The sequence below is a fragment of the Myodes glareolus genome, chromosome 2 (genome assembly GCF_982192425.1).
Source record: "Myodes glareolus chromosome 2, mMyoGla1.1, whole genome shotgun sequence".
NCBI lineage: Eukaryota > Metazoa > Chordata > Mammalia > Rodentia > Cricetidae > Myodes > Myodes glareolus.
The window spans coordinates 44,129,531-44,156,853 of NC_142027.1; the positions used below are offsets into that span (position 1 = coordinate 44,129,531).

The 27,323-nt window shown below is 44.9% G+C and overlaps 1 protein-coding gene across 1 annotated transcript; it reads left to right on the forward strand.

Moving 5' to 3' along the window:
• Positions 1-980: 980 nt before the first annotated feature.
• On the forward strand, positions 981-25,645 carry Hcls1 (hematopoietic cell-specific Lyn substrate 1). The gene is made up of 14 exons (XM_048422584.3): positions 981-1,138; positions 3,428-3,511; positions 4,040-4,113; positions 13,978-14,107; positions 16,443-16,553; positions 19,165-19,219; positions 21,119-21,229; positions 21,749-21,804; positions 22,368-22,437; positions 23,377-23,588; positions 23,948-24,064; positions 24,484-24,682; positions 24,832-24,894; positions 25,068-25,645. Exons 2-14 carry the CDS (start codon positions 3,428-3,430, stop codon positions 25,199-25,201), a joined length of 1,416 nt encoding a protein of 471 aa, XP_048278541.3. The 5' UTR covers positions 981-1,138; the 3' UTR covers positions 25,202-25,645.
• The last annotated feature ends 1,678 nt before the right edge of the window (positions 25,646-27,323 follow it).

Genomic DNA, 27,323 nt, shown 5'->3' on the forward strand with positions numbered 1-27,323 from the left:
CAGAAACGCCCTGTTCTACGACTGAGACGCTCTCTACAGTCCAAGAGTGGTGAAGCCAGTCTGGGACCCTCTCTGGGTTCGTTATCTCTAGGGCAATCAGGTCACAATTCCACAGCCCACCAAGGTCAGAAGAGCCTGGGTCAGATTCAATAACGAAGTCTTGGGATGATCTTGGAACTTTCTGTGCATCTCTTTGTCACCGAGAGCCCAGGCTGCCAGAGAAGTCCCCCTGGGGGAGTATTTGTAAAGCAGCCACAGTAAAGGCCTCCAAACTCTCAGTGGCCTTCCCCTCAGAAAGGGTCTATTTCATTGGCCCAAACAAGTCATCTGAGCATGTCTGACTTGAAGACAGAAGGGAAGGGCCACAGATCTTAACAGCATGGAGTGTGTCAGAGTACACCGCTCCTGCTTCTTGGAGGAATTCATCTGGAGTCAGACTTCTGTCAGTGAGCTCAGGCTTCACACAGTTTCCCAACAAGCTAGGACTTCCTCCTCTCTCAGGAGTTATCCTTTTGACAACAGTTCTGTGTGAGCCTCATTGTAAATGCTACAGGTAATGAAGAGGTATTTTTAAGGCTTACCCTTCAAGATTCACATACAGATCAATCTCTCAGGAAGCCTCTCTTGACTGCTCCAGCCCACATCAAATGTTTTTGTTTTCCTCCCTCAGACCAGACCTCTACAACAGTGTTGTAGCCCAGGGGTACACCTGAGTGCTGGAATCACAGATGTTTGCTACCATACCCCCCTGGCTTGTTCTGAATTCTTTTACTATCTTAGATGCAACTGTCCTACGTAGGACACCACAGAGCGGTCCTACAGCATTCTTGAACGTGTCTTAACCGCTAGGGATGTGGCTTAGGTGTGGTCATTTTTATAACTATCCCATGACTTGCAGAAACTTTTCAAAATACTGGACACAGAAACACTTAACCCTTTTAAGTACCTAAAGCTTAAGGAACTGACTCAAACTTCAGGAAGTAGCTGTGAGGACAGTGTGGCAGGAAATGACAGAAAACCTGAAAACGGAACTGAAGCCGCTGCTCAGTTTCTTGCCCTGAAGTGGCAGCAGCTGGCTGGGGTGCCGGGTGTGGATTTGAAGAGCCGGAGCTGGGAGCTCGAACAAACAGTAGTGAAGGTGGGTACTCAGAGCTCTGGGAGACTAGGGGAGCACAGGGAAGTGTGGAAGAGAAATCCACATAGCACTTAGTTCTTGTTGAGAGAAGACCTTGCTAATTGGTGCTGAACTTGTGATGGCCATCAGGTCTGCGTGCAGTGGTTGACAATGAGCATGGGAAGACAGGAACAAGGAAATGGCCTGCACTCAGGGACGTGATTGATCAGCCATCTAGGACCACGGGCCCAGCCAAGTATGCCCTGGCTTCTATTGAGGATCTACACATCTCACTCTAAGGGCCGGCTGGCCCTGGGCACTAAGCTAAAGGAGTCCCGCAGAAGATGAAGACTTTGTATGGTCTATCAGGGACGCAAAATGCACATGGGAGATGTAAGGGAACGGGAATTGATCCTCGTGAGCACTGGTGCTGAACCAAGTGCTTTGAGGGGGCAAATGCAGGCATGATTATTCAGCTAGGGTAACTCTCTGTGTTTGTGGGAATCCCAGAGTGTCGGAGACAGGCAGCTATGCTAAGCCCTTCATCATTTAACATTGGGGAACAAAATCACAGGAATCAGTGAGTTATCGAAGTATTTAAGTTAATATTTGTGAAGTGCTTAGTCTAGTATCTTGCTAAGAGGTACATACTCTGTGTTGAGTGACTGGCTGTGATCCCACAGGGGCTGTCAGAGGTGTCTGTGGACTATTGTCATAAGTCAACACTGTCCTCAGGCACTGGATGTGCCTGGCATTCACTGTCCTTCACCGGGTTATTCTCCAGCCTTCTGCTTCAAGTTAGCAACCTTATTGATGAGTCATCAACAGTACAAGCAGATTAAGTTATTTTGATCTTAAGAAGTGTGTGAGATTGATGGGAGAGATGGCTGAGGCCTGGGGGCGGGGGATAGGACAGAAGATGAGAGCATCGGACCTCACTGCTTCCTTATTGCCCATGAATACAGTTGACTTCTCCTTTCCAGTTTCACTCTGTTGCAGAACAGCACAAGAGCCTGGTCATGTCAAAGAGAGGCCATAGGATGTTCACGGGTCATCTTTACCCGTGCTAACCGCTATCAGTAGCTACTGCCAAGTAAGGAAGACATTGCTCTTAGCAGCCCACTGCAAGCTCACCCTAGCTGCCCCTTAGCACATCTTTAATCCCCCTCCTCAGATTTCCCCAGGGATGATTTTCTGGGGTTGCTAGGAATTGGAGGCAAGGGTGGAGGTTTCCAGATGCATCTCGGTGGAGACTTGGGGCCTAAATGTACAGAGTCCTGTGGATAGGAATTGAAGAGAGTCTCCTCTGGGAAACAGTGATGCATACCAGAACAGCTTCCCAGCGGTGAAAGTCCCTGAGAAAGAAGGGTAAGCAGGGACTTGCCAGCCAGTAGGTAAGAAAGGAGCCAGGAAATCCCAAAGGCTACCAGAGCAGATGGGCACTGCCCCTTGTTACCTTCCACATCACTGTTCAGCCCACAGTGTGACTAGGCAGTTCCTCCTCAGACTCCCTTGGCAAGGCTCAGTAAAACGACAGGTATTCAGTGGAGGAATGATTGACCCCCTGCCAAACTAGTTTTCTCCAAAGACCCCTGCAATGCTTACTTGGTTGGTAAATCCCACATGTGTTCCAAAAAGGGGATCTGTTGCATGCTGTGTTTGGATATGTATATCTTTAAATACAGTTGAGCAGTGTTTGTAATTGAATGATAAAATGTAAAGCCTTGGTGTTTCCTCCCTTAGGAAATTGAGATCCCTGTCAATGTTTCCCCACACATCACCTAGTGTGGGTCTTTCTGCCAACCGTCCTGACAGCTCCTCCGTGAGTGTGTCTTAGAGTGAATGTAGGGCAGTATCCTATGGACAGGTGAAAACAATTTCAATGTAGCTAAGCAGGTTACAGACAGAAGGGACCCTGGAATCATTCATGTCCTGACAAGTAGAAACAAAACCATGGGGAAATCTGGGGGAAATGCCACCCCAATCCTGCAGAAGGTGCTGTCAAATACTACAAGCTGTGGACGCAGTGAACGGTCCCGGCACGCTGACAGAGGTTGCTGTGTTGCCTACATCTGCACTGACTTCCTTCCAGATGTGGGTGGACTCAAACCACTCTGGTTTGTCTTAAATAACTCCCACTCCTTTCTCTTCTAACTGAGAAGTCTTTCTAATCTGCTTTGTTTCAGCTCTTGTTTTCTTCTAAGAACAGCGAAAAACATTTGATTGCTTGTGTAGTTGACTTCAGCATTCTGACCATCCTTCCTCTCGGTTTCTCTCTCCTTCCTAATTATTCCCATGGTCTGTCACCCCCAGATGTGGAAGTCTGTAGTGGGGCATGATGTGTCTGTTTCCGTGGAGACACAGGGTGATGACTGGGACACAGACCCTGACTTTGTGGTGAGTAGGGCATAAACTTCGCTGGGACAATGGGGGTGGGAGGCACCTCAGCTATTCTGACCTTTGAGGGGGATTAGGAAGGAATATCTGAGATTCGAATAGTTTTCATGGTGAGATAGATCGGCAGAACCACTAGCTGACAGTTATTAATGCATGATAACTGGTGCTGAGCATAGAAGGGCCCAGGTGTGAGTGTATTTGATAGTGAAATTGAGGGACTAGGTCACTCCATCCTGAAGTTGAAGATCAGTTGAACCTGGGGCTTTTCTGGCCTATGGTCCTTGATTTGAGATGTCCTGAGAGATCTAAGGAGGAAAGGGTGGGCGATTCAGAGTAAGTCAAGGATCATTAGCTTAATTTTAATTCTCATGCGGGGTTGAGATAGGATAAATGCAGCTAGGAGTGACAGTAGAGACTCTGACTGAAGAAGCATCTAATGCAGGGGAAGGAGATGGTGAGGGTCAGCTGTGAGGCTCCTTGCAATCTAGCCCGTTTCTTGCTGCTGACGTTACATGTTGTCTGTTTTAGAATGACATCTCCGAGAAGGAGCAGCGGTGGGGAGCCAAGACCATCGAGGGCTCTGGACGCGCAGAGCACATCAAGTAGGTGCTGGGAGACCTGGGAGGGAGGTGTCGTCCGTGAAGAGCTGATGAAAAGCCTGCAGACTCTGGGCAATGTGCAGCAAGAAAATAGCCATGTCTAGGAATGTATTTATTTATTCTAGAATCGGTCTCTGTGTGTTTCTATGTCTTCATGTGTATTTGCTTCATCTCTCTCATCTTATCATCTGTCTTATTATTATGTGTCTTTTATGTATGACAGCTCTTTCAACCACCTCCCCCTGGCAGTTTGATGTATTAGCTATCTCCCTTCCTTCAGTCAGACATGAGATAGTCAGAGAAGAGGCACAAATGCTGAAGATCTATCTATCTGTCTGTCTATCTATCTATATCTATCTATCTATCTATCTCTATCTATCATCTATCTGTCTATCTATCTATCTATCTATTATCTATAAAACACCATTCACCTATCCCTTTACATAAATTCAGAACATGTGTTTAGAGTATAGGGTGACTGCCAATGGGTTAAGAAGACTTCAGTTAAGAAGACTTCAGTGCTGGGTGTGGTCTTATGCATCTCTAATTTCAGCACTCAGGAGGCAAAGGCTGATCTCTGGTTGGCCAGGACTACGTAATAAGACCCTGTCTTAAAAAGAGAAGGCATCAGTAAAATGTCAAGGTTAAGGACTCCCCCATAAATTCTACAGTGAAGATAATATCTGCTGTCATAGTCGGGGCAGTGACTTGAGATACAAATTTGCATTGGACTACATGATGGAAATTGGGAATCATTAGTGTTAATATAAAGAAATAAGACATTTGGAAAATCATGACTAATCCTATTTTAGCAATGATGTTTGGTCTTCAAGACAGTGATCCAACTTTCTTTTTATCTGAAATAAATGTGGCAATGTAGCTCAAGTGGAAAAAATTTTGCCTAGCATGCATGAAGCCCCGTGTTTGATTCTAGCACCAAAGAAACTAGGCATGATAGCTTATGCTTGTAATCCTAGCACCGAAGGGTGGAGGGAGGTGGCTGTAGGCAGAGTGGTGTATGCAGAAGGATCAGAAGTTCAATGTCAAGCCTAGCCTAGGTTACACTATGTGTTAGTGATTAATTCTGAGTTACCAATAATGCATTGGTATCCCATTAAGGAAAGAAAGAAAAGCACTTTACTTGTTTAACCAAAAGAGAGTCTAGGTTTGAATTCCCCACTTTATGCTCTGTCTGTCTTCCTTGCTCTGTTGGTCTGCTGTGTGTGTCTCAGTCCCTTAGACTGGCTGAAGGCTGACTTGTGAATCTGTGTGTTCCTGTGTCTCTGTGTGTCTATATGTCTTGTGGATGATTGCCCTGTGACTGTGTGCCTGGTTTCTGGATCTCCCTAACTAAAGGCTCTCTTCTATCTCAATTGAACTGCATAGAAAGCTCATGTGGGGAAAGGAAGGAGGAACACTTGGAAAAAATCTTTAACAGAGTTTAACATGGGGTTTAGTCTCTGGCTCCAACTGACCCAGATAACAAATATCATTGTTTATCAACCAATATCCTCAACCTTTATGGCATTTTTCAGGAAGTTGCTTTCAATTTCTGTATCTGCTGCTTTCAGCATATGATGCACAGGCATTGTCTGGGTCAGAAGCATAGAAGAGGACATGATTTAAGATTGCAACTGTGCATTAGTTTAGGTTGTAAGAATTGATCAGATGGCAAGTAAGTTTGGTCGTTACATTGTTCTCCTAGAGTCACGTTTAACAGGCTTGCGGTCTTAAGTGTTAAGTGATTTCAAGGCGTATTAACTTTGGCTGTGAGGGCCAGCAAAAGTTTTAATCTCTTAGGATGTAGGAGATATTTTTAGAATATTGTATCACTACAATACATGAGACTCTGTCTCAAAAAGAGAGAAGCAAATATGGGCATATCTAGGGTTTTCTGTGGACTATTGTACTTGGCCCTTGAGAGACATACGTCTCTTCTACAGACTAGTCTGGACCATCTAAGCAGGACTATTGTATTGGGTAGTACCAGGCTGTCATATTTTAGTGGCAAAGTAAATGCAATGCTTTAAGAATAAAAGCTGGAAAGTGATGAATTAACACCTCTCCTAAGTTTGGCAAGATTAAGACTATTTTCAGCTTCATTACCAACTCCTCCACCCACACTCTACCAATATTTTGGCCTCATATCCCCCTAGATTTTAAAGGTGTCAGTGATGACCACATTGCAACTGCCATAGTCTTAGGAAACTTAGCACACATTTGGGCAGATCTGGAATATTACTGAACACCATTCAAACATAAATAGTTTGACTTAAGTAGCTATATTAAATATTATTTTTTATATTTTATTTACTTTTATATGTAAGGGTCATTTGTTAGTATGTATGGCTATGTACCACATGTGGTTCTGGTGCTCATGGAGGCCAGAAGAGGATGTTGGATCCCCTGGAACTGGAGTTATAGACAGCTGTGAGCTGCCTTGTGGGTGCTGGATTTGAACCCAGGTCTTCTGGAAGAGCAGCCAGTGCTCTTAACTGCTGAGCCATCTCTCCAGCCCCAACCAGATATTAAACAAATCAAGCATGTCTAGAAAGTACAGTGTGAGAAAGAAAAAGAATAGGAACAGGGCCTTTCCAGAAGCTTCTTTAATGCTCATTCCCCTGAAAGCTCACAGATTCAAGAAGGTTAAGGGAGGCTTTTCCTTTTCTCAGTGAAGGTCACCCGTCCTGGTGTTCTGGGACCTACTGAGATGGGGAAACAGTATCCCTCTGTTTTCCCCTCCCAGAGCCTGCATCTTGTGTGTTCAGTAAGAGCAGAACCTTTTAAGGACTTTTAGAGTCCTGCCACCGGCCCATGGGAAGGGCTTGCATTTGGAAGATTTTTGATTCAGTTCACAGCTCTGTCATTATTAGCAGTATGAATTTAGTTAGCTCGTTTTATTAATTCAAGGGGATAATAGCAATTACCCGAATGTTCAGGTTGAGAGTTCATTGAGTCGTCTACCTCAGTGTCTGCTGGTACTTTGCACTTTTTAGTACATTGGTGATACTATCTCTATACTCTGTTAATTGAGATTTATCAGAATCCCAGCCCCCAAACTTAACACGACTATGCAACAGCCGAGACTTCCTTCTCCCTAAATGGCTGCCTGGCATAGCACTGTACACATAGCTCTGACTTGGGTCCCTGAAGCCGTCCACTGTGGTGACTCTGCATATCCAACTAGATCCATATCCATAGAGTAAATGGAGCTATGTCCCCAAAGGCTTACTTGTGTATATTTGTTAAAGCCTTCAAGGTACAGAAGCTTGGATCCCCTATGGGAACAGGCTAGGTAACCTTGGGGAAACTTTTTTATCCTCTCTGATCCTCAGTTTACCTACCCAGATCAAACAGTCCTCCAGGGGACACTCCAATGTGAAGCCTCTAACTTTCTTTGGACAGGGCCCACTGAGCCACCCTCCATGGTCAAGTGGGACTCACCAAGACACTGGGAGGAGAAAGGAAACTGGAGTGGAAAGGGCTCGCTAGACTGAGCTGACTCAAAACAGGAACAGGAAGTGACTGTGGTTCTTAGTAGGCGAGCCGCCTGCCCCCTCACCACTGTATCTTTCAGGTCAGCCTTGAATAAGTTTAGTCTGGGGGTGGCTTTCTAATTCAGAGACCAGCTTAAGTGATTCTTCCGTCCCTCATCAGCTGTGTAGAGAAATGGCCCAGAGATCAAGAGCTGTCCACCCCATCCCCATGCTTGCTTGCTCCTCTGCCTGCTGTCTTACCCCTTGACTAGTAAAACATCCTTCTCACCCTCAGACAGTGATTCTTAAACTCACTGTGGGAGAGGACAGAGGGTTTTGTCTTCTGTGTGTCTGTTATCAAATTCATAACATTGACACTTTTGTCAAATAAAATATAACTGAAAAGCCATGACATCAAAGATATAAGCACAGTTTTTACTTTTAGATTCAACAGATATGAGATCGCCGTGCAAAACTCTTGCTCGTGTTTCTAAAATCAAACTCTTGATTTTTATCTTCTTTCGTTGTAAAAAGAAAGAGGTCAGCTCCCAGAATGCACTGTGAACAAGTCAGCTCCCAGAATGCACTGTAAGCAGTACTGTGGGCAGCACTACACTGGACAAGGCCTTCAGTGCTTCCTGAAGCCTTTGGGTTAGGTCTCACTGAGAAGTAGCTAGAAGTACCCATCTCAGTGGCTTACCTGATTTCTGGCTCCTACCATTCTGCACTGAGTAGAAATGAAGAATGGCACAATACCTCAAAGTAGAACCCTGGAGGTCCAGGGACAGCAGCCAGCTCAGCTATGTCAGCGCTCGGGGCATTAACCATGTGACTGGAGTTAATAGTACCGGCCTCCTTACCTCACAGGGCTACTATGAAGAAAACCACAGCTATGGATAAGAATAAAGGGCAACACGAACTGAGCTGTGACCCATCATGCAGTCATGCCTGTCTTTAATAGATGATGATGTCATTCTCATAGCATAAGAAGTAAGGTATTCATTCTTGATCTTCACAATTTGTCTAAGGATGTAGACATAATATAGACAAATACTTTGAATTCAGCTCAGCCTGAGTGTATGGGCCTTGGTCCTTATGCCATATCATTTCTAATAGACCTATTTTGTCATGCCCACAATTCTCTTTTTAAAATGGAATGTCACTTCCCACGATCACTACCCCTTTCCCTAAGGTTGCTGTTCTGTCTAAAGCAGCCAAGTACATTATAGTTGTAACAAGTCTTTCTCTGTCCACCAGCCAGCTTCCAAATGACAACACAGAGACTTCTTATTAATTATAAAATCTTAACCTTAGCTTAGGCTGGTTTCTAACTAACTCTTATAACTTAAATTAACCCATTTCTGTTAATCTCCTTGCTGTCACATGGCTCATGGCTTTGCCTCTCCTGCGTGTTCCGCTTCCTCTGCATCCGGTTGGCGATTCCCTCTTTCTTCTTCCCAGAGCTCTCTGTCCCGAATATCTGTCTATACCGCCTGCCTAGCTGTTGGTTGTTTAGCTTTTTATTAAACAATCACAATGACATATATTTACCCAGTATAATCAACTATCTCACAAAAATAGTCTGGCCTTCATGACATGCCATGCTCACCGCATAAGCATGGGCCTATTTATGAGGACATAAAAGCTATCATTCACTTAATACTTTCTTATTTAAAAAGAAGTCATTGTTGTCAATGTGTAATAATTATAAACAAATGGTTCAATGAATTTTGATCATACTACAAGTAATCACCAGTAGGGTCAGAACATAGAAGATTTCAGTTACCACTGAAACTTCTCCGAGTCTCTGTATTCAGTGTCTCCTTGGCCAGTACACAAATAAACACTGACCTGTATTTTGTCAGTGTAGGGTAGTAAGCCTAGTGTCCCTAGAACTTCAGTAAATGGATAACATAGACTATACTCTTTTGTGATGGTCTTTTTTTTAATTAGAACGTTTTTGAAATCTAACTAGAAAGTTTTATATATTGATCTTTTATTTCTTGCTGTCAAATAGTGTCTGTTGTGTACCTACATTACAGTTTGGTTTATTCATTGCTCTGTTGTTGGACTTTTAAGTCTATTACAAACATATCATGAGCATTTGAATATAAATCTCTTTGTTGACATATATTTTTTTATTTCCTAGGTTATTCTTAAAAATCTAATTGCTTGTTTATATAGTCAGTGTGTGTTTACTTTTGAGAAACTGCCAATCTGTTTTCCCAAAAGGAATTTACCATAGTTTATTTCTGCCAGAAATGTATTTGTTTCACATGATCCATGTCCTTGTCAACACTTATTATTGTTGGTAGTTTTAGTCACTCTGTGGGTATGTGGTGATTTTAATTTATATTTCCTGGGTAAGTAAACTTCATCAAGTGTTTTTTGTATGCCATGCATGTCTCTTCTTCCATCTTCTTTGTAAAATGTCTGTTCAAATATCTCCTTACCTTTACAATGGACTATTTTCCTACTGAGTTCTCTATATATTTTAGAAATAGATCTTTTGTGAGATGTATGTTTTATAAATATTTTATCCAAGAGTAATGATTGTTCTTTTAATTTCCTGGTGGCATAATTTTGTAGGCACAAGATTTGAATTCTGAGGAAGTCTAGTTTATTTTAAAAGATTTTTATAATTAGTGGGTTTGTTTTTTTATTTGTTGTTGTCTTTTTGTCTAAGAAAAATTCTCTTAAAGTTGCTGGAGAGATGACTCAGTGGTTAAGAGCACTGGCTGCTCTTCCAGAGGTCCTGAGTTCAATTCCCAGCAACCATATGGTGACTCACAACCATCTGTGATGAGATCTGGTGCCCTCTTCTGGCATGCAGGCATACATGGAGGCAGAATGTTGTATACATAATAAATACATAAATAAATAAATCTTTTTTAAAAAATAACTATTTTAAAAAGGTGTCAAGATTGTCTCTAACATTTGGTTCAATTTAAAATTTTATCTTTTAATATTTATGTGCAATATGAAGTTAAAATTAAGTTTCATCTTCTATGAATATCCATTTGCCAAACAAAATTCAAACTGTCCTTTTCCCGCTGACTTAGCAGGTTTCTTTGACCTTCTGTGTGGTTGATTTCGGGACTTTATTCTGCCTCATTAAGCAATATTTTTGCCCTGGTAGTGAGGTTACCACAACACAGGGACTGTTGTAGTTGTGTGGTAAGTCGCTGAAATCAAACAGGACTCCAATAGTGTTCTCCTTAAAAACATTTTTCTTACTATTTCAAGATTTTGTGTTATCTTATTTTATTTTATTTTTGATACAAAAACCTTAATTCCTATTTAGTCTTTTTTTAAAAAACTATTCTTCTCTTCTACAATATATCCTGACTGCAGTTTCCTCTCCCTCCACTCTGCCCAGTTCTCTTTTCCACCTTCCTGACCCCCAGATCCACTCCTCATCCATTTCCCTTCAGAAAAGAGCAGGCCTCTCAGAGACATCAATGGAACACGGCATAGCAAGATACAGTAAGACTAGACACACATCCTCACATCAGGGCTGAGCAAGACAACCCAATAGGAGGAGAAGGGTCCTAGGAGCAGATAAAAGAGTCAGGGACACTCCCCCACTCCCGCTGTTAGGAGCTCCACAAGAGGAGGCTCCCTGATGGCCTCTTCAGTCTCTGTGAGTTCCTATGAGCTCTGCTCAGTTGATTCTGTGGGCCCTGTTCTGGTGCCCTTGACACCTCTGGTTCCTACAATTCTTCCTCCCCCTCTTCCTCAGAATTCCCTGAGCAAAGAGAGGAAGGACTTGTCTATCCCAGACTTTTATAATTTTATACATTGAGAACCAGCAAGTCAGCTCCTGAAATAAATAAATAAATAAATAAATAAATAAATAAATAAATAAATAAAAAAGGAGAAGCCTGTTGGGATTTTGATTGGAGGTGTAGGCCATTTAAGGGGATAATAAGCATGTTGATGGTATTGGGTTTTCTGATCTACAAACCTGAGCTATTCTTCTACTTCTATAGATCTTCTTTGAGGTTGTTTTTTTTTCCGGAAGTATTATTTAATGTTCTAATCTTACTCATATTTTGTTAAAGTTCCCCTAAAACATTTCGTGTTGTGTCATGAGCATAACTTACTTTTGACTTTCAGTTTTCAAATGTCTGTGACTGGTAGATAGATGCAGCTGACTTTGATAAAGAGAATTTGTACCCTGTAAGTAATTAAGTACCTTAATAGTGCCGGTGACTCTGTGGGTTATTTAGGCTTTTCTAAACATATGCTCATATTGTTTGGGAGTAAAAACTTTATAGTCTGAATTATTTCAGCTTTATACTTTTATTTTTATTTCCTAATAAAACACAACAGTGCTGCCTTTTCTCCCTTTTCACCTCTGAAGTCCTGAGTTTTTGTTTGATTCTCTTGCTTCCTCAATACAAGTCATTTGAAAGCTTGAAGCAGGGACAACGTGCCAAAAGCCCCTTTGGTGTGACACTTGACACCCTGGCTGTAACATGTTGCTTTTCTGTGTCTCTTCCATCTGTCCATTGTTACCATACATGAAATCTTTTGCGTCCTTAGAGCCTGGCAATGCTTTACACTCACAGATGTTTAACTGATATTTACCAAATAAAATGATTATATATTAAGACCCACTCAGATAGATTCAGCTATATGGTAAAGAAATTTATAAAAAGTTTGATTTTCAGTTGGATGTGGCTACAGATGCCTGTAATCCTAACACTTGGAAATGGTGGGAAGTTCAGGAGTTCAAGGTCATTCTTGGCTACACAGGGAGTTGAGGCTAACCTGACTACCTGAAGTAGAGGCTAGCCTGGGCTACGTGAGACTGTTTCTCACAAACAAAAATAAGACACAAAAAACCCCCCAAAATTTGCAAATTTTTGTTGTTGTTGTTCAAAACATTTTCATTCAAATAAGCTCATCTGTTGGTACATTCCCCTAACTAGCCTGTCATTCAGTAGGCAGATTTGCATATTTTCTCGATTGCAAACAATGTTTGTCCCCAGCCCTCCATTTCTGCCTTGAATACCTCAGTTGGGAACCTCTTGGAGCCCGCTCCGTTTCAGACCCAGGCAGCTCTGAGGCCTTTGCTGTCTCGTTGGATCTCTGCTCTCACTGCTGCCAAAGAGGTCAGGTGAGGCATGGGAACACTGGGTGCCTGCACCGCGGACGGATTGATTTCATCTGGTTCCTAGCCAGCTCTCTAAAATAAACCGTGGCTAAAGCTGAAAGGCTTTTACAAAGGCTTCAGCGAGATTATCCCGCTAGACCAGCAGATGGGTCTAATCTTCCATGGAAGGAGAACATCTCCACTGTGAGCCGGTCACTCTGCCTGTAACCAGTCTCTGCTGGGGCTGAGCTATGGAGTCCCAGGACAGTAACTACCCCAGAGCGTTGCTTACTGCAGAAAGTCAGGTCCCTAACATGTGGGGTTCTCTCACCCAGATATTTCTATATGGCCCAGGGGTCCTTGCATATTTTCCAAATTTGTGAGCTCTTGCTGTGATTCGTTGGCATGGTGCAGATCGATCAGCTCAGATCTTCAGACTAAATAGACGGTGGCTTCCTCCCGTGTTGCAGCCTCCATGGTAGTAAACGTAGAAAAGAGCATGGACTTAGTGGAGGGGTGAGTGCCTCTTGTCCCTCCTCCCCCATCAGTGTCACTAACTGTCAGAGGTGGAGTCCCAGTCCTAAACTATGGGGCCTTTAACTGTTCTAGGAGAGCTTGTTATTCTCAGAAATTATCAGGCTTAGGTTGCAGAATGCTAATGCTTGACAAAAAAAATACACTAATAAAAGTACACTAATACTAATGAATAAATAAACTTACTCGAAACTACATTTTTATAAGCATCCGTTTTAATGACTTCCATTGTGTTATTGAAAGATAGTATTTTAATTTTCTTAGCTATTTTCCAGTTACTAGGCATACGGATTGGTTATTTTTGCTACTCTCTGCAATGTTTCAATTACTAGACAATAAACTTTGCCATATTTAAAAATGTTTTTCTGGGACAGACTCTTAGAACAGTGGTCTAAAGGTATTTGCATATTTTTATTTATGTTTCTTGAGACAGATCACCTAAGTGGTTGAAGGCAGGTCTTCTCAGAAAGAGTGAAAACTTCTCAGTTGTAAGCATACAGGTATCATCTCTGATACATGAGAACATGAAAAATGGGACTAAAGATGGCAAGGTTATGTTAGTGAGAAAGATAAGAGACCACAGGATCTTGGCTTCTAGAATGTTTAAATGTTGGTTGAACCAATTTCTTACTCCAAGCCTGTCACTGATATATTTGGGGGACTCAGAGTTTTGTTACAAAAGATTTCCACTTTTCTGGGAAGGGGTCTGTTGACCTCCCTGTATGAGGTGAGCCTCAGGTGTCTGGTTACTTGCAGCATCCACCAGCTGAGGAACAAAGTGTCCGAGGAGCATGACATTCTCAAGAAGAAGGAATTGGAGTCGGGGCCTAAAGCATCCCATGGCTATGGAGGCCGGTTTGGAGTGGAAAGGGACCGGATGGACAAGGTAAGTACAAAAGGAGAGGTCTGTTTTAGAGGGAAAATGATGAGAAGCAAAGGACTAGCTTGTTGGTGCTTTGATTTAAAATTTGTTCCAAATATGGTGTCTATTTGGGCTTTAAAGGGGAATTATCTATGTGCTGTTAGTATCTTTTTTCCCCCTGATCTCACCACACAAGATACAGAAGGCAGAAAAGAGAGTCAAGACTTTAGGGCAGTTGGCCTTCTGTGACCCTGGGTGATGGATAGTTTTAATTGACAACTTGACACAATCTGGAATCAGCTGAGAAAAGAGCATCAGTGAAGGACCGTTTAGGTCAGACTGACCTGTGGACATGTCTGTTGGGGGTTGTCTTAATTAATTGATGTGAGAAGCCCACTGTGGGCGGAACCACCCTCTGGACTTGGGTCCTGTGTTACAGAAGAGTAGAAACAGCGAGTTAGTCAGCAAGTCTACATGCATTTATTCTCTCTCTGCTTTTGATTGTGAATGTGACTGGTTCCCTTAAGTTCCTGCCTTGACCTGGAATTGTAACCAAATACAACCTTTCTCCTTTAAAGTGTCTTTTGGAAGGTATTCTAATCACAGAAACAGAAATGAAGCTAGAAAGCAGGGAACATTAGTGGAGGAGGGAAAATAGGCTACAGACTTACTTGTTGCCTTTAAATGCTGTGTATTCTGTCTGTATTGCAACTTCTCTTATTTTCTTTTCTCAACCTGTGGGTTACAACCCTTTTGGGGTCCTGCATATCCTGCCTATCAGATACTTACATTATGATTCATAACAGTAACAAAATTTCAGTTATGAAGTACCAATGAAATAATCTCATGGTTGGGGTCACCACAGCACAAGAAACTGTATTAAAGGGTCGCAGCATTAGGAACGTTGAGAACCACTGCCTTAGTGTATTATGTGATTATGTGTGTATGTGTGTTGTATGCATGTGTTGTATGTGCTGTAAGCATGCGTGCAGGTTGTGGGGGCGGTGAGTGCACGTGTGTATGCACAAGTGGCAGTCACACAGCAAGATGTCAAATGTCTTCCTCTCCAGCTCTCTGCCTTAGTGCCTTGGGGCGGGATTTCCCACTGAGTGTGAAGCTCATCACATCACCCAGGCTGGCTGGGAAGGGAGCTCCCAGAATCCCCCTGTCTCTACCCTCCCATGCTGGGGCCATAGGTACATGTAGCCATGCCTCACTTTTTTTGTGGGTGCCAGAGATTTGATTTTAAGCCTTCATGTTTGTAGAACAAGGACTCTTATATAGTGAACCACTCCTCAGCCCTTTAGCAATCTTTGTTTTGTTTTGTTTTTCCGAGACAGGGTTTTTCTATAGCTTTGGAGCCTGTCCTGGAACTCACTTGGTAGACCAGTCTGGCCTTAAACTCACAGAGAACCACCCACCTCTGCTTCCCAAGTGTTAGGATTAGAGGCGTGTACCACCACTGCCTGGCTTAGCAATCTTTTATATATACATTGAAAACTTCAGAATTCCCTTCTGAACTTTGGTTGTTCAAATGATGAAAGATCTAGGACAAAGTCCCTGGTTGATGGAGTGAAGACGTGTCAGCCTCGGTCGTGGCATCTAGTCAGTGCCTCTAGATGCACCCAAGCTTTGCTCCTTTGGTTTGCTCTGCAGTGCCGTTGTTTGAGCTCTCCTCTCCCTTATTTTGGGTTCAACACTGCTCCGGCCATCTCTTCTCTATCTTCTGACTTCCAATACATTCCTGGAGGCTTCTGAGCAATGGCTTTCTAGTGACGTGAAAAAAGATTCTGGGATGGGCACTGCTCTACAGAAAGTTACTGCTTGTCAGGTTTTCTGTCCTGCCCGGTTCCCGCAGTGGTTAAGTCCCAAAGAAATCACATAGAGGTCTACATTAGTTATAAACTGATTGGTTTAGTATCTCAGGCTTCTTATTAACTCTTACAACTTATATTAGCCCATTATTCTTATCTGTGTTAGCCACATGGCTCAGTACCTTTTTCAGCAATGCAGTCACATCTTGCTTCTTCTGTGGCTGGGCCAGAACTGCAGAGGAATGGACTTCTTCCTTCTTCCCAGAATTCTCCTGTTCTCATTGACCCGCCTCTACTTTCTGTCTGGTTGTCCCACCTATACTTCCTCCCTGGCTACTGGCCAATCAGCATTTCTTTAAAATATAATTGACAGACTATAGACATTTGTCCCACACCAGCATCCCCCATCATTGGTCCCTTGGTGCCACTGTCAAAGGATACAGATCTGACCCAAAAAGGAGTTTCTTGTATCTTGACATCCATTTGCCATCTCGATTTTGTAAGGTCATTGTAATCTTTTATACACCGTTCCTGATTTTCCTTAGAGTGCTGTGGGCCACGAATATGTCGCTGATGTGGAGAAACACTCTTCTCAGACTGATGCTGCCAGAGGCTTTGGGGGCAAATATGGAGTTGAGAGGGACCGGGCAGACAAGGTAAGTGACAACTTTCCCCCTCTGCCTTAGCCCTTACGCTATGTGGGCCTTACCAACACTCAGTCCTAAATGCAGGTCCATGTTTCTTTAGGTGAAAGACAGGACAGCAGAGGCCATGAGTGTCTGGTACTGGCACTGAGTACAGGACAGATCTCATGACCTGTCTCAGCAGGGTTGGTGGTGGTGAGGCTGTGTGTGGAGCATCAGCATCCATTTAAGTTTGCCAGGGCTGGGGTTGTAGTGCAGCTCTGGCCTTGCCCAGGAGAGGCCCAGGGTTCATCAGCAAAGCCTCCTTTAGTCAGTTAATAGGCAAAGATTCTTCAGCTCTGAATAAAAATGTCTCAAGGCATTAGCAGAGAAGAAAAATCAGCAAGTAAACTGGTTAATTCATTAGGATGGCAATGCTCTGAAAAGGTGAAGGATTGAACAAAAATCCCTGAAGCTGGGGTGTTGATGGAGACTCCTTTGTATACAAGAGTAGCTTTAAAGAGAAAAAAAAAAGGCAGTTATAAATGGGTGCAGCTCATTCAATGAAAGGAGCAAGGCTGGCCATCCTTGACGCTTTAAATTCCAATTTACGATATCAGGAGCTGAATCCTTTCATGACACAGGTTACAGTCTCATCTGAAAAGGGGAGGGAGCCATGGAGGGAGAAGGAGAGGGGGAGGGAGGGAGGAATGGGCTAGAGAATCTTCACATCTGGTTTATTATTATTTTTATTATTATTATTGTTATTATTACTAGCAGGTAGGCCTGAATCCAAACTGCAAAGTGTTTGGATAATAATTGTTTGCACTGTAGGAGAAAATACACCCCAAACAAAACTGAGAAAGTTCAAAACATGCTGTAAACACATGTAAAGACAATAATGTCATGTGGAGCATATATGGTTCTAGAAACAAGGAAGAATTTTCTAGGTCTTGGCTTTCCTTCTATTGATCTTTGCCCAACCCCTTATTGCTAGTTGTTGTTTTGCAAGCACAAATTGCATCACCTAAACAGTTCACATGTCCATAAAACATGAATGAAAGACTAGAGAATGGGGAAGTAGCTCAGTTGGTAGCTGCTAGCCTAGGGTATGGGGACCACCTCAGTGCCTCATAAACCAGGTATGTTGGACATACTCCCAGGTAGAAGTAGAAGATCAGAAATGTGTTTCCTGCTAGCTCTTCTTCCACAAGTCCATTTGTCCATCAAGAGTTACAGGAGAAGTATGCCTGCCATGTCAACCACATGTAAGATTTGTTGCAGTGAAGATAGCATGGGACACACAAAGTCAGAGCCCCCGCATGATGAATATGTGTGTGTCTAGAGAGGGAACGTGATCTTCTTGATGTGCAGGGAGCCTGGGATTATTTACTTCTTAACTGGGTGTGGAGCAAAGCTGGGCTCCACTTCTGCTTGGTCTCGGCAGGATGCATTTAGCTGGTTGTGTCTTATTAAATAACAGCAAGGCCCTGACTAGGTGTGACTGTCTTGGGGACCTTTAAAATTGCAGAGCATAAAACCCACAGGACTCCACAGGGCCTTGTTTTCAGCAACCCACAGTGCAGCTAGCCTCCTGGCATGGAGTTTGCCCAGCCAAACCTATGTGGTGGGTTATCTGTGGCTCTCAGTGGGAGTGGGGTAAGTAGGAGTTAGGCCAGTGGCCTGCCAGAGAGGAAAAGCCTCAGCAATAGGGGGATCTCTTCTGGGCGAGAGTCCTGGAGTAAACTACCTCGGATCTAAAGTGGAGGCACCTAGACATTAGCCTGATCTGATCCAGGACCTCTCTCCCTTGCTCTCTGGTTATCTAAGAATTAACTATCTTCTGTCTTCCTCGTGTCCTAAGTCATCCTTGCCTATGCCTCAGGTATAGGAGACCCTGAGAAGGAGGGAGGGAAGGAAAGGAAGAGGGGGGCAGGGAAACCAAGAGACTAGTTCTTAAGATACAAAACCAAGCTTTGCTTAGAAACCCATAGTTACTGAGCAAATGGGGACACAGCTCCCAGGATGTATTAGGTCTTGGAACTGACGTCGATCCCATCCCACCAAAATCTGTGTTTTGCATCCCTGTGAGGCCATGCTGAGACCTGCACAGTTCAGTGGGAGTCAGGTGACTAGTCCATAGGCACCCATAGGCACACATAGCTTTTAGTTTGCAGGGTCTTTGCAACCTATTGTCTCATTTTAGTTTGTGAGGCTCACCTAGAGGGGAAAAAGTGCTGATTCCTTGCTAACTCAGCAGATACTATACCTTGCTCTGTTGAGGTGTCATTATTATTCCAGATGAAGAGAGAGCATTTCTCTCCATTTACCACTGTAGTGGGTTAGACATCTAATATTATTTAAAGAGACCAGTGCTCAGAGATGTTGAATAATCCCAAAGCTAACCAATTACAAATGGGGGAAGTGGGATTTGGATCTGGCGTGGTCTGGTCCAGAGGCCATGATGACTGCTTTGTAGCATTGTTTCTACTTTCAACTTCCAAACTTAGCCACAGGGTAAGGGTAAGTCAGCCAGGGAGGAAGCAGTAGCCGCAGGTCCCTAGCACTGCCTCCGGGACTGAAGGCAAGGGTACAGCGAGGGAGGAAGCAGACAGCGCTGACCAATCATTTCTCTCCTCCTCAGTCAGCAGTGGGCTTTGATTACAAAGGAGAAGTGGAGAAGCATGCATCTCAGAAAGGTGAGTACCCAGTGCCTTGACCACCTGGAGGGTCGCCCACCTGCTCACAGCTCCCTTCCAGCCCCCCACTGTTTTGGTCATGGCAAACAATATATTTTCATCATATTCTTTCCCCTCTCCCAATCCTACCCAGATCCGTCCTGCTCACCCAACTTCATGCTCTCTCTCTTGAAACAAACAAAACAAAACCACACATACACAAAACCATGGAATCCAACTTGTGTTGGCCAACTACTCTAGAACATGGGGCCTGCCATGTGTCTAATAAGCTGAAACTATGTATTTTTATTTCTTAAATTGAGGAATTTTTGCCATATCATTTTATTGATATTGACTTTTAATTTTATTGAGATCAAAAAATGATTTCCAGTATTTCAGTCTTGCACATGACCTATGTGTGATTGTGTAGTTTGGGACAGAGTGTGCTTAGTCACTTCGCTAGCTAGGTCTTAGTGACAAAGTTATTTGGATCTTCTATAATTTTATTGATGGTTATTTTTGTTCAGGAGGTTTAAATTTTCAACAATGACCATAAATTTGTCTATTTATCTTACTGTTTCTCTCAGGTTTTGCCTCATGAATTTTGATTCTATTAGATTTATTCCACTGTACTTATTCCTGATGGATGATGCTGTGTCCCTCTTGCCTTTTAGAATGCATTCTTTCTTGAAGTCTACTTTGTGTTGTGTTCACGCTACCTTCCTTATGCTATTCTTTCCACATATATATTCTCTTTGTGCGTGCTTGCTCATGTGTATGAGTGCATGTATGTGCTGAGGCATGCAGAAGTCAGAGGTCAGTGTTAGGCATTTTCTTTGATCGCTGTGCACTTTAACTATTGAGACAGGGTCTCTCCCTAAACCTGGAGATCTTAGATTTGACAAGACCAGCGGGTCAACAAGCTCCAGACATCCTGTCCCGTCTCTGCCACTCTAGAGTCGCAGGCATACACTGTCACACTTAGCTTTGTATCTGTGCTCTTGGGACCCAAACTCGGGTCCTCATATTGACATGGACTGTGCTGACTGACACACCTCCCAGAACCCTCCTTCTCGGTATGTATTTTCTGGATCACTATTTAAGTTATTTTCTTCGCTTAGAATTCCTAAATCCTATTAATTGGGGAAAAACGTGTAGTTACATTCCACGCTCAGATGTAGAACTAGAGTTCCAAATATTACTGGTAAAATTTCCCCTTGTCAAAACTGGACAGACTACAAGACACCTTGCTATTGCCTGTACAAGTGAGCAGCATTTTTCTAGACATTTTTTTTTTCTTAAGATTGGGCAGAACCTCCTTTCCAGCTCCCATGCCCACTCTTGAGTAGATTTTAGAACCACAGACCCTAGGTCTTAATCCCAGTTCACTGAACGCTGACTTTAAAGCCCTTGGGGCTTCTGTGATGTCCGCTCACTGTCACTCTCATACTTATTTATGTAGCTTCAATTCTTGCATTTCTTTCTGGAGCCAGGATCATTTCATCCTTCCCCCATCTTCCCTCTTTTCCTCCTTCTCTTGTATCTGTTCCTTTCTTCCTTCTCTTCCTCCTCCTCCTTTCTGAGTTTCACCACTTTAAAGTTACTATATTTGGCTGAGATTTCTCTGTTTCTATGGGGGTGGAGGGACAGCATGCATCTCCTATGTCTGCCTTTTATCCCAGAGATCTCTGCTCACATTCTCTATACACAGCCTTTCCTGGAAAATATCGAGAGGGATCTTCTTGTCTTGGGATGGAGGTGAGGGGCGTCATCCCGGTTAAATTAGCTCACCACTATCTGAGCTCTGAGCCTTTCCTGCCCTCCCACCCTGCGTTCATGCCTGTAGACTACTTGTGCACACATGCGCGCGTTTTCCAGCGGGCCAAGGCTGGGCTCTCATGCCACCCTTGTCTATTGCAGATTACTCTCATGGCTTTGGTGGCCGCTATGGAGTAGAGAAGGATAAACGGGACAAAGCAGCTCTAGGATATGACTACAAGGGGGAGACGGAGAAGCACGAGTCTCAGCGAGGTAAGTAAGTTGGATTGGGAGAAGGGAGGTCCCAGAATAAGGCGAGGGCCGAGGAGAGTCAGTGTGGATGGACAGGACACCAGGATTGGAAGCAGGGCAGAGAAGAGGCAAGGAGGAAAGGGATTGGGAAAGGAGTGGAGCCAGGCAGTGTAATGGGCGGCTTGGTGTGAGTATCACAGGCCAGTAAGGCTTCGTGGGGACAGAGAGCTCTTACCTGGGACTCAGCAGCCATGGCTGGAGGACTCGCCTTGTTTTCCTGTTTATTTCCTTGTATTTTGCCTTGTTCGTCATTTCTTTTGTGCTTTCTCTTTCCACCTCTCTCTCCTTTCTCTCCCGAGCCCCCTACCTCCATCCTCAACCCTTTTCCTTCTCTTCCTGTCATCCCTGTCTCTCTCTGACATTTCTTCCTCTTTCTCTGCCTTCCACATTCCTGTCTCCCTGTCCGTCTGCTCCCTCTCCCCACCCATCCCCAACATTCTCATCTCCTATTTTTCACTAGCAGAATTTTCTTTCCCACAGACTATGCCAAGGGCTTTGGTGGCCAATATGGAATCCAGAAGGACCGAGTGGATAAGGTAAACGGAGGATACCATGGTCTCGGGAGAGTCTCTGTGGTAATGGAGGTGCACGGAGGATAGCAGGAGAAAGGAGAAGCCAGGAGACAAAGGGAACTCTTGGAGCTGGGTCACCAAGGAGCACAAATTCTATAACCTGAGGTTTTTCTGAGAAGAGTGGAGGGGGCAGAGACTTAGCGCGGGAAGGGAGACACTAGGGAGATTGGACATGACATTTCAGGCATTTCTTAGTCCTGTCTTGTCTCTTCCTGCTCTGTGTTACCATACTGTATGTTCAACGGCTCCTCTTCCTGTGTGAGCAACGGCCTTGCTCCATTTTAGATATAACTGGGCTCAGAAACTTGAAATTCTAAGTCCATTGAGCTTTCAAAGGGGGAGCTGAGCCCACGAGTAGAGTTCTTTACCCTTCTCTCTCCCACCAGATAATATTGAACACCCAGTCCAACTGTTACCTACTACATGGCTACGGATGCCTTCAAGGGTGGCTCTTTCCCCCAGTTCTGACTCATGGATCACTACCCTTCTGCTTCCCCTGACTATATACACTGTTCTTCTGCCTGCAGAGTGCCGTTGGCTTCAATGAAATGGAGGCCCCAACTACAGCCTATAAGAAGACCACCCCCATAGAAGCCGGTTAGTCTTAATTCCCTTCTTTAGTACCCTTCGGCCTCCTTTCTCTGCTGATTCTCTCTTCTCCAAGACTATCCCTTGCATGCCTTTGGCCACCGAGATAAGCCAAGGAGGGTGAGAGCGCTACTCTCATCGATCCAGAGTCTTGTCTCCTATAACACAAGAGAAGTGGTGTTAGGGAAGGAACTAGGGACAGAGACACACAGAGACAAGAGTGAGGCGTTTGCTGGGAGATACAGAGGAGATCTTTAGGGTGGGGGATAGGGTGGTGGTGGGTGGAGAGATATAGATTTAAAGAATATCGACTGAGTAAGATGCTGGTCAGGAACTCATAATTTTAAAAGGACAACTGGTCCTTTGGTCATAGTGAACCTGGGCTTCAGTGCCATGTGGTGCCCAGGTCCTAGTGTCCTCTCACAACCTCTGTACCGTCCCCTCCTGCAGCGCCTGCACTACGGGATGGTACACAAGCCAGAGAGGGGCTGGAGATTTAAATACATACGCACATAGACAGAGACACGGGGACATGGGTCATCCTTGAACCAAGAATGCCAACTTTACTGTGCTCCAGGGAAGCTTATATAGGGACCCTTAACTGATAACCACGCCCCAACCTCTTGGGATTTCCAGCTGTAAAACCCACCAGAAGCCACTTCCCGTGCCATCAGGAACTCGTGAGGGTCTCGTGCTCAGAGCAGCTGCAGGCACAGGAAAACAAGTTGGTTTCTCCGTTCTCTCCAGCAGGCAAAGGGTCTGAGGCAGGCAGAGAAAGTCAAGGGGCCAGGGGTCCGCCGCCCCCAACACCCTCCATGAGTCACCTCTTCATCTTATTTCCTCCTGCATAGTTAACAGATCACAGATCTCTCTCCTTTCTTTAAGCTCCATTTCCTCTCTCCACTCACAATCCAAGACACCCTTAATTTTCCTCATCTGTGTTTGCAGCTTCCAGTGGTGCCCGTGGGCTGAAAGCAAAATTTGAGTCCATGGCTGAGGAGAAGAGGAAGCGAGAGGAAGAAGAGAAGGCACAGCAGATGGCCAGGCAGCAACAGGAGCGAAAGGCTGTGGTGAGGATGAGCCGTGAAGCTCAGCAGCCACCGAGGCCTGTGGAAGAGCCAGCAGTGCCGGCCCCGTTGCCCAAGAAGATCTCCTCAGAGGTGAGTGCATGGTTACTGGGGGTCCAAGATCTCTTGACCTGACCAGTGTTCCAGCTGTCCAAGTGATAGGCAAAAATCAATAAATAAAATAGAAGGCAGATGTCTCCCTTGCTGAGCAGAGTCTGTTGTGCTTGTCTTTGCTAAGATTCCATGTGTGTAATTGGTCCCAGGTAGTAAAAGGTCAAGAGAAAACAACAACAAAGCCATCAAGATTTATAGACTCTATCCGTTAGAGTCTGACAGCTAGCAGGTCACCAGCTACAAGCGGTAGCCTTCACTGTGCCAAGTGGTTACCAGCTGCAACAGGTACCCTTTGCTGTGCCAACTAAAGATGAAGGAGCCATCCCCTTGTTCTTCAGGTCTGGCCTCCAGCAGAGAGTCACACCCCCCCAGAACCTGAACCCATGAGAAGCAGAAAAGAACACGCCGTGCCCTCTCTGCCCAGGATGCAGACTCCACCACAGTATCCCCCGGAGGTAAGCAGTGTCCCACACTATCCTCTCCTGTCTTGGGCTGTATAGGGGCGGCCAGTCTTCCAGCTTCGCTTACTCTGGTTTTAGCACTGAAAGCCCTGCATTCTGGAAACTCCCTTGTCCTGAGCAAACCTGGACAGTTGGTTCTCTTAGCCGTGGTCGCCCAACAGTGTGCTTTTGCTTTGCTGTTCCTCTGGTTTTCCAAAGGCTCTGCCTTGATTTCCACACCCCTCACCTCACATCTTGAGTCCCCTCCTGTCACTTCCTTTGAGAGGACAAATGCTTTAGGAGACCGGGAGTGAAGAGCAGACTGTTTCTGAGGAAAGGCTTCTAAACAGAGGGAAGAAGTTGGGGGTGGCAAGGGTGTTAGCAACCCCACTAGGTCATCATTGCATCCTCCTGGCCCACACATCTCTCCTCAGGACGAGGAGCCCCCAGCTCTGCCCCCGAGGACTCCCGAAGGCCTCCAGGTGGTGGACGAGCCAGTGTATGAAGAAGAGCCTCAGCTGGATCCTGAGAATGACTATGAGGACGTTGGGGAGCCCGATCGGCAGGAGGAAGAGGGGGACTATGAGGATGTGCTGGAGCCCGAGGTCACCCCTTCTCTGTCCTACGAGGCTGGTGAGTGGGGTGAATGGGGAGGGGAAAGCAGCTCCCAAATGTGGTCAGTTTCTGGGCATCAGTGATGGAGGGGGAGTCTACCCTTTCTGCCCAATGAGATTATGTCTCTTTGCTTTCTCCATGTAATGTTTATATTTCTCATTATTCAGGATCATCAGCCGGGGCTGGTGGTACTGGGACCTCTGCTGTAGCCCTGTATGATTACCAAGGAGGTAAGCGTGAAGCCGCCTGAAGGGCCTGGCACACCTGTGGCCCCTGACACATAGGAAAAGGGGTGGGTTCTGAGAGCCGGGCCTGTTTCCTTCCCTGAGGCTTGAGTTGGCATAGGCAGGCACGGAGGGGTTCCTGTCTAACCATCCTAATGTCTCTTCAACTTCCTCCCCAGAGGGAAGCGACGAGCTCTCCTTTGATCCAGATGACATCATCACTGACATTGAGATGGTGGATGAAGGCTGGTGGCGGGGCCGTTGCCATGGCAACTTTGGACTCTTTCCTGCAAACTATGTCAAGCTCCTCTAGTGAGCAGCCCCATTGTCTTCTGCTACTCCAATTCCCCAGGTTCAAAGTGGTTCTGCCTCCTCCTACCCACTCCATAGGACTGCTGCAAGGACCTAATAGCATGCCATGGTGCGCCTGAGGTTCAGACAGACCTCCCTCTCCTGCTTTATTAAGAGCTTTAGGTAGAGGCAGCCTGAGGCAGGGGCCTCCCTCTGCATCCACTCTTCCCTGGGATAACTCATAGCATCATCTGTGATCCTGCCTCCTTCCCAGCACCTCACTCTACTCTCCTCCCTCTTGAGTGCTGGCATTCCCCTGTATGCTAGCCTTGAGGGAAGTTCTTGCTAAGCAGCCTGATTTTGCCTGGTTGTGCTTTTTTGCTTATTTTCCTTCCCGTAGGAGAAAAATTAGAACTGTCTTTTCTATTTAGACATAAAACTGAAAATAAAGTGAGACTCTGGCTTAGCTTTGTACTGGGGTAAGTGGTGCTTTTAGTGAGGCCTCTCTGGCCCTGACTCTACATCCCTCATCCACACGAACCCAGAAGACTCTCTCTAGTCTTGTGGTTAGGATGTGGTGCTCTTACCATTGTCCGAATCCTGTGCCTTAGTGGTCAGAAGCTAGGCCTGTTTATGTGGCTGTACCTTAGTTCCTGTCCAAAGCAGACAAGCCTATTATTGCCTGACTGACGGTTTCTACTGTTGTGATAAAAATACATGGCCAAAAGCAACTTGAGAAGGAAAGGGTTTATTTCATCCTACAATTCCCAGATCACACTCCATCACTGAGGGAAGTCAGAACAGGGCCTCAGAGCAAGAACCTAGTGGTAAGAACTGAAGGAGATACAGCGAGAAATGCTGCTTACTAGCTTGCTCCCTACGGCTTGCTCAGCCTGCTTTCTTACACACCCAGAAATGGTACCACCCACAGTGGGCGGGGCATTGCCCATATCAACCATTAAGAAAATAAGTCCTACAGACTTGCCTATGGAGAAATCCTTATGGAGACATTTTCTCAGTTAACATTACTTCCCAAATATGTCTAAGTCTGTCAAGTTGAGAAAAACAAACCAGCACGCCCAATGGCAGCAATGTGGAGTGGCCGGGTCAGGTGACATCCAGATTAAGGCTTTAAGCTGTTGTTTGAAGTTAGCTTCCTGGCTGGGAAAACAACCAGACTTTTTCAGCACATGGTGATTTTGTGTGTGTGTGTGTGTGTGTGTGTGTGTGTGTAAATATGTGCAGGTGCACTTGTGGGTTCAAGTGTATACAGGTGTGTGTGTTGGCTAGCGGGCAATGTTGGCTGTTAGTCCTCAGGAATGTAACCCACTTTTAAAGAAGGATTTCTCTTTGATTTGGGGCTCCCCAATTAGGCTAGATTCTGCTGGTCAGGGAGCCCCAGGGATCCTCTTGTGTATGCCTCCCTAGCTCTAAGATTATCAGCAAATGCCATGTAAAATGGCGTTTTACATGGGTTCTGGAGATTAAACTCAGGGCCTCATGCTTGGTAGGCAAGCACTTCACTAACTGAGCCATTTCCCCACCCCCTGGAACATGGTGAGTTCTTGAGGCAAAAGCACAGATTCAGATTAGAGGGATGGAAATAGGAAAGAAGGAAGAGACTGACACCAAAGGAGAGTGAGTTGAACAAAATCAAGTGAGCTGCGGAGTGACTGGGAGAAGGTCCAGACTCCCTGACACCAGGACCGCTGGAACTCATGCCCAGGAAAGGGTAGATGGAGACAGTTCATGAAACCTCTGTGCGGTCCAGAGTTAGAATGGATAGGAAAAGAGATGAGGACACCCAGGCAGCCACGAGCAGCAAAAAGTGACTCCCTGAGCATCCTGCCCTCTCTGTCTGTCTGGTGACTGCCTGGCTTCTTGCTCTAGGGGTGTCCCTTTCTTTCTCACTCTCTCTTTTTTTTCTCTTTTCCCTCAAGCCTAAATTTCTCCTCTTGTTTATTCTGTCTGCCAGCCCCAACTATCCTTTCTCTGCCTAGCTATTGGCCATTCAGCTTCTTATTAGACCAATCAGGTGCCTTAGGTAGGCACAGTGAAGCAGCAGCACACCTTTACATAATTAAACAAATGCAGCATAAACAAATGGAACACACCTTTACACAGTTAAATGTTCGACAGTATAA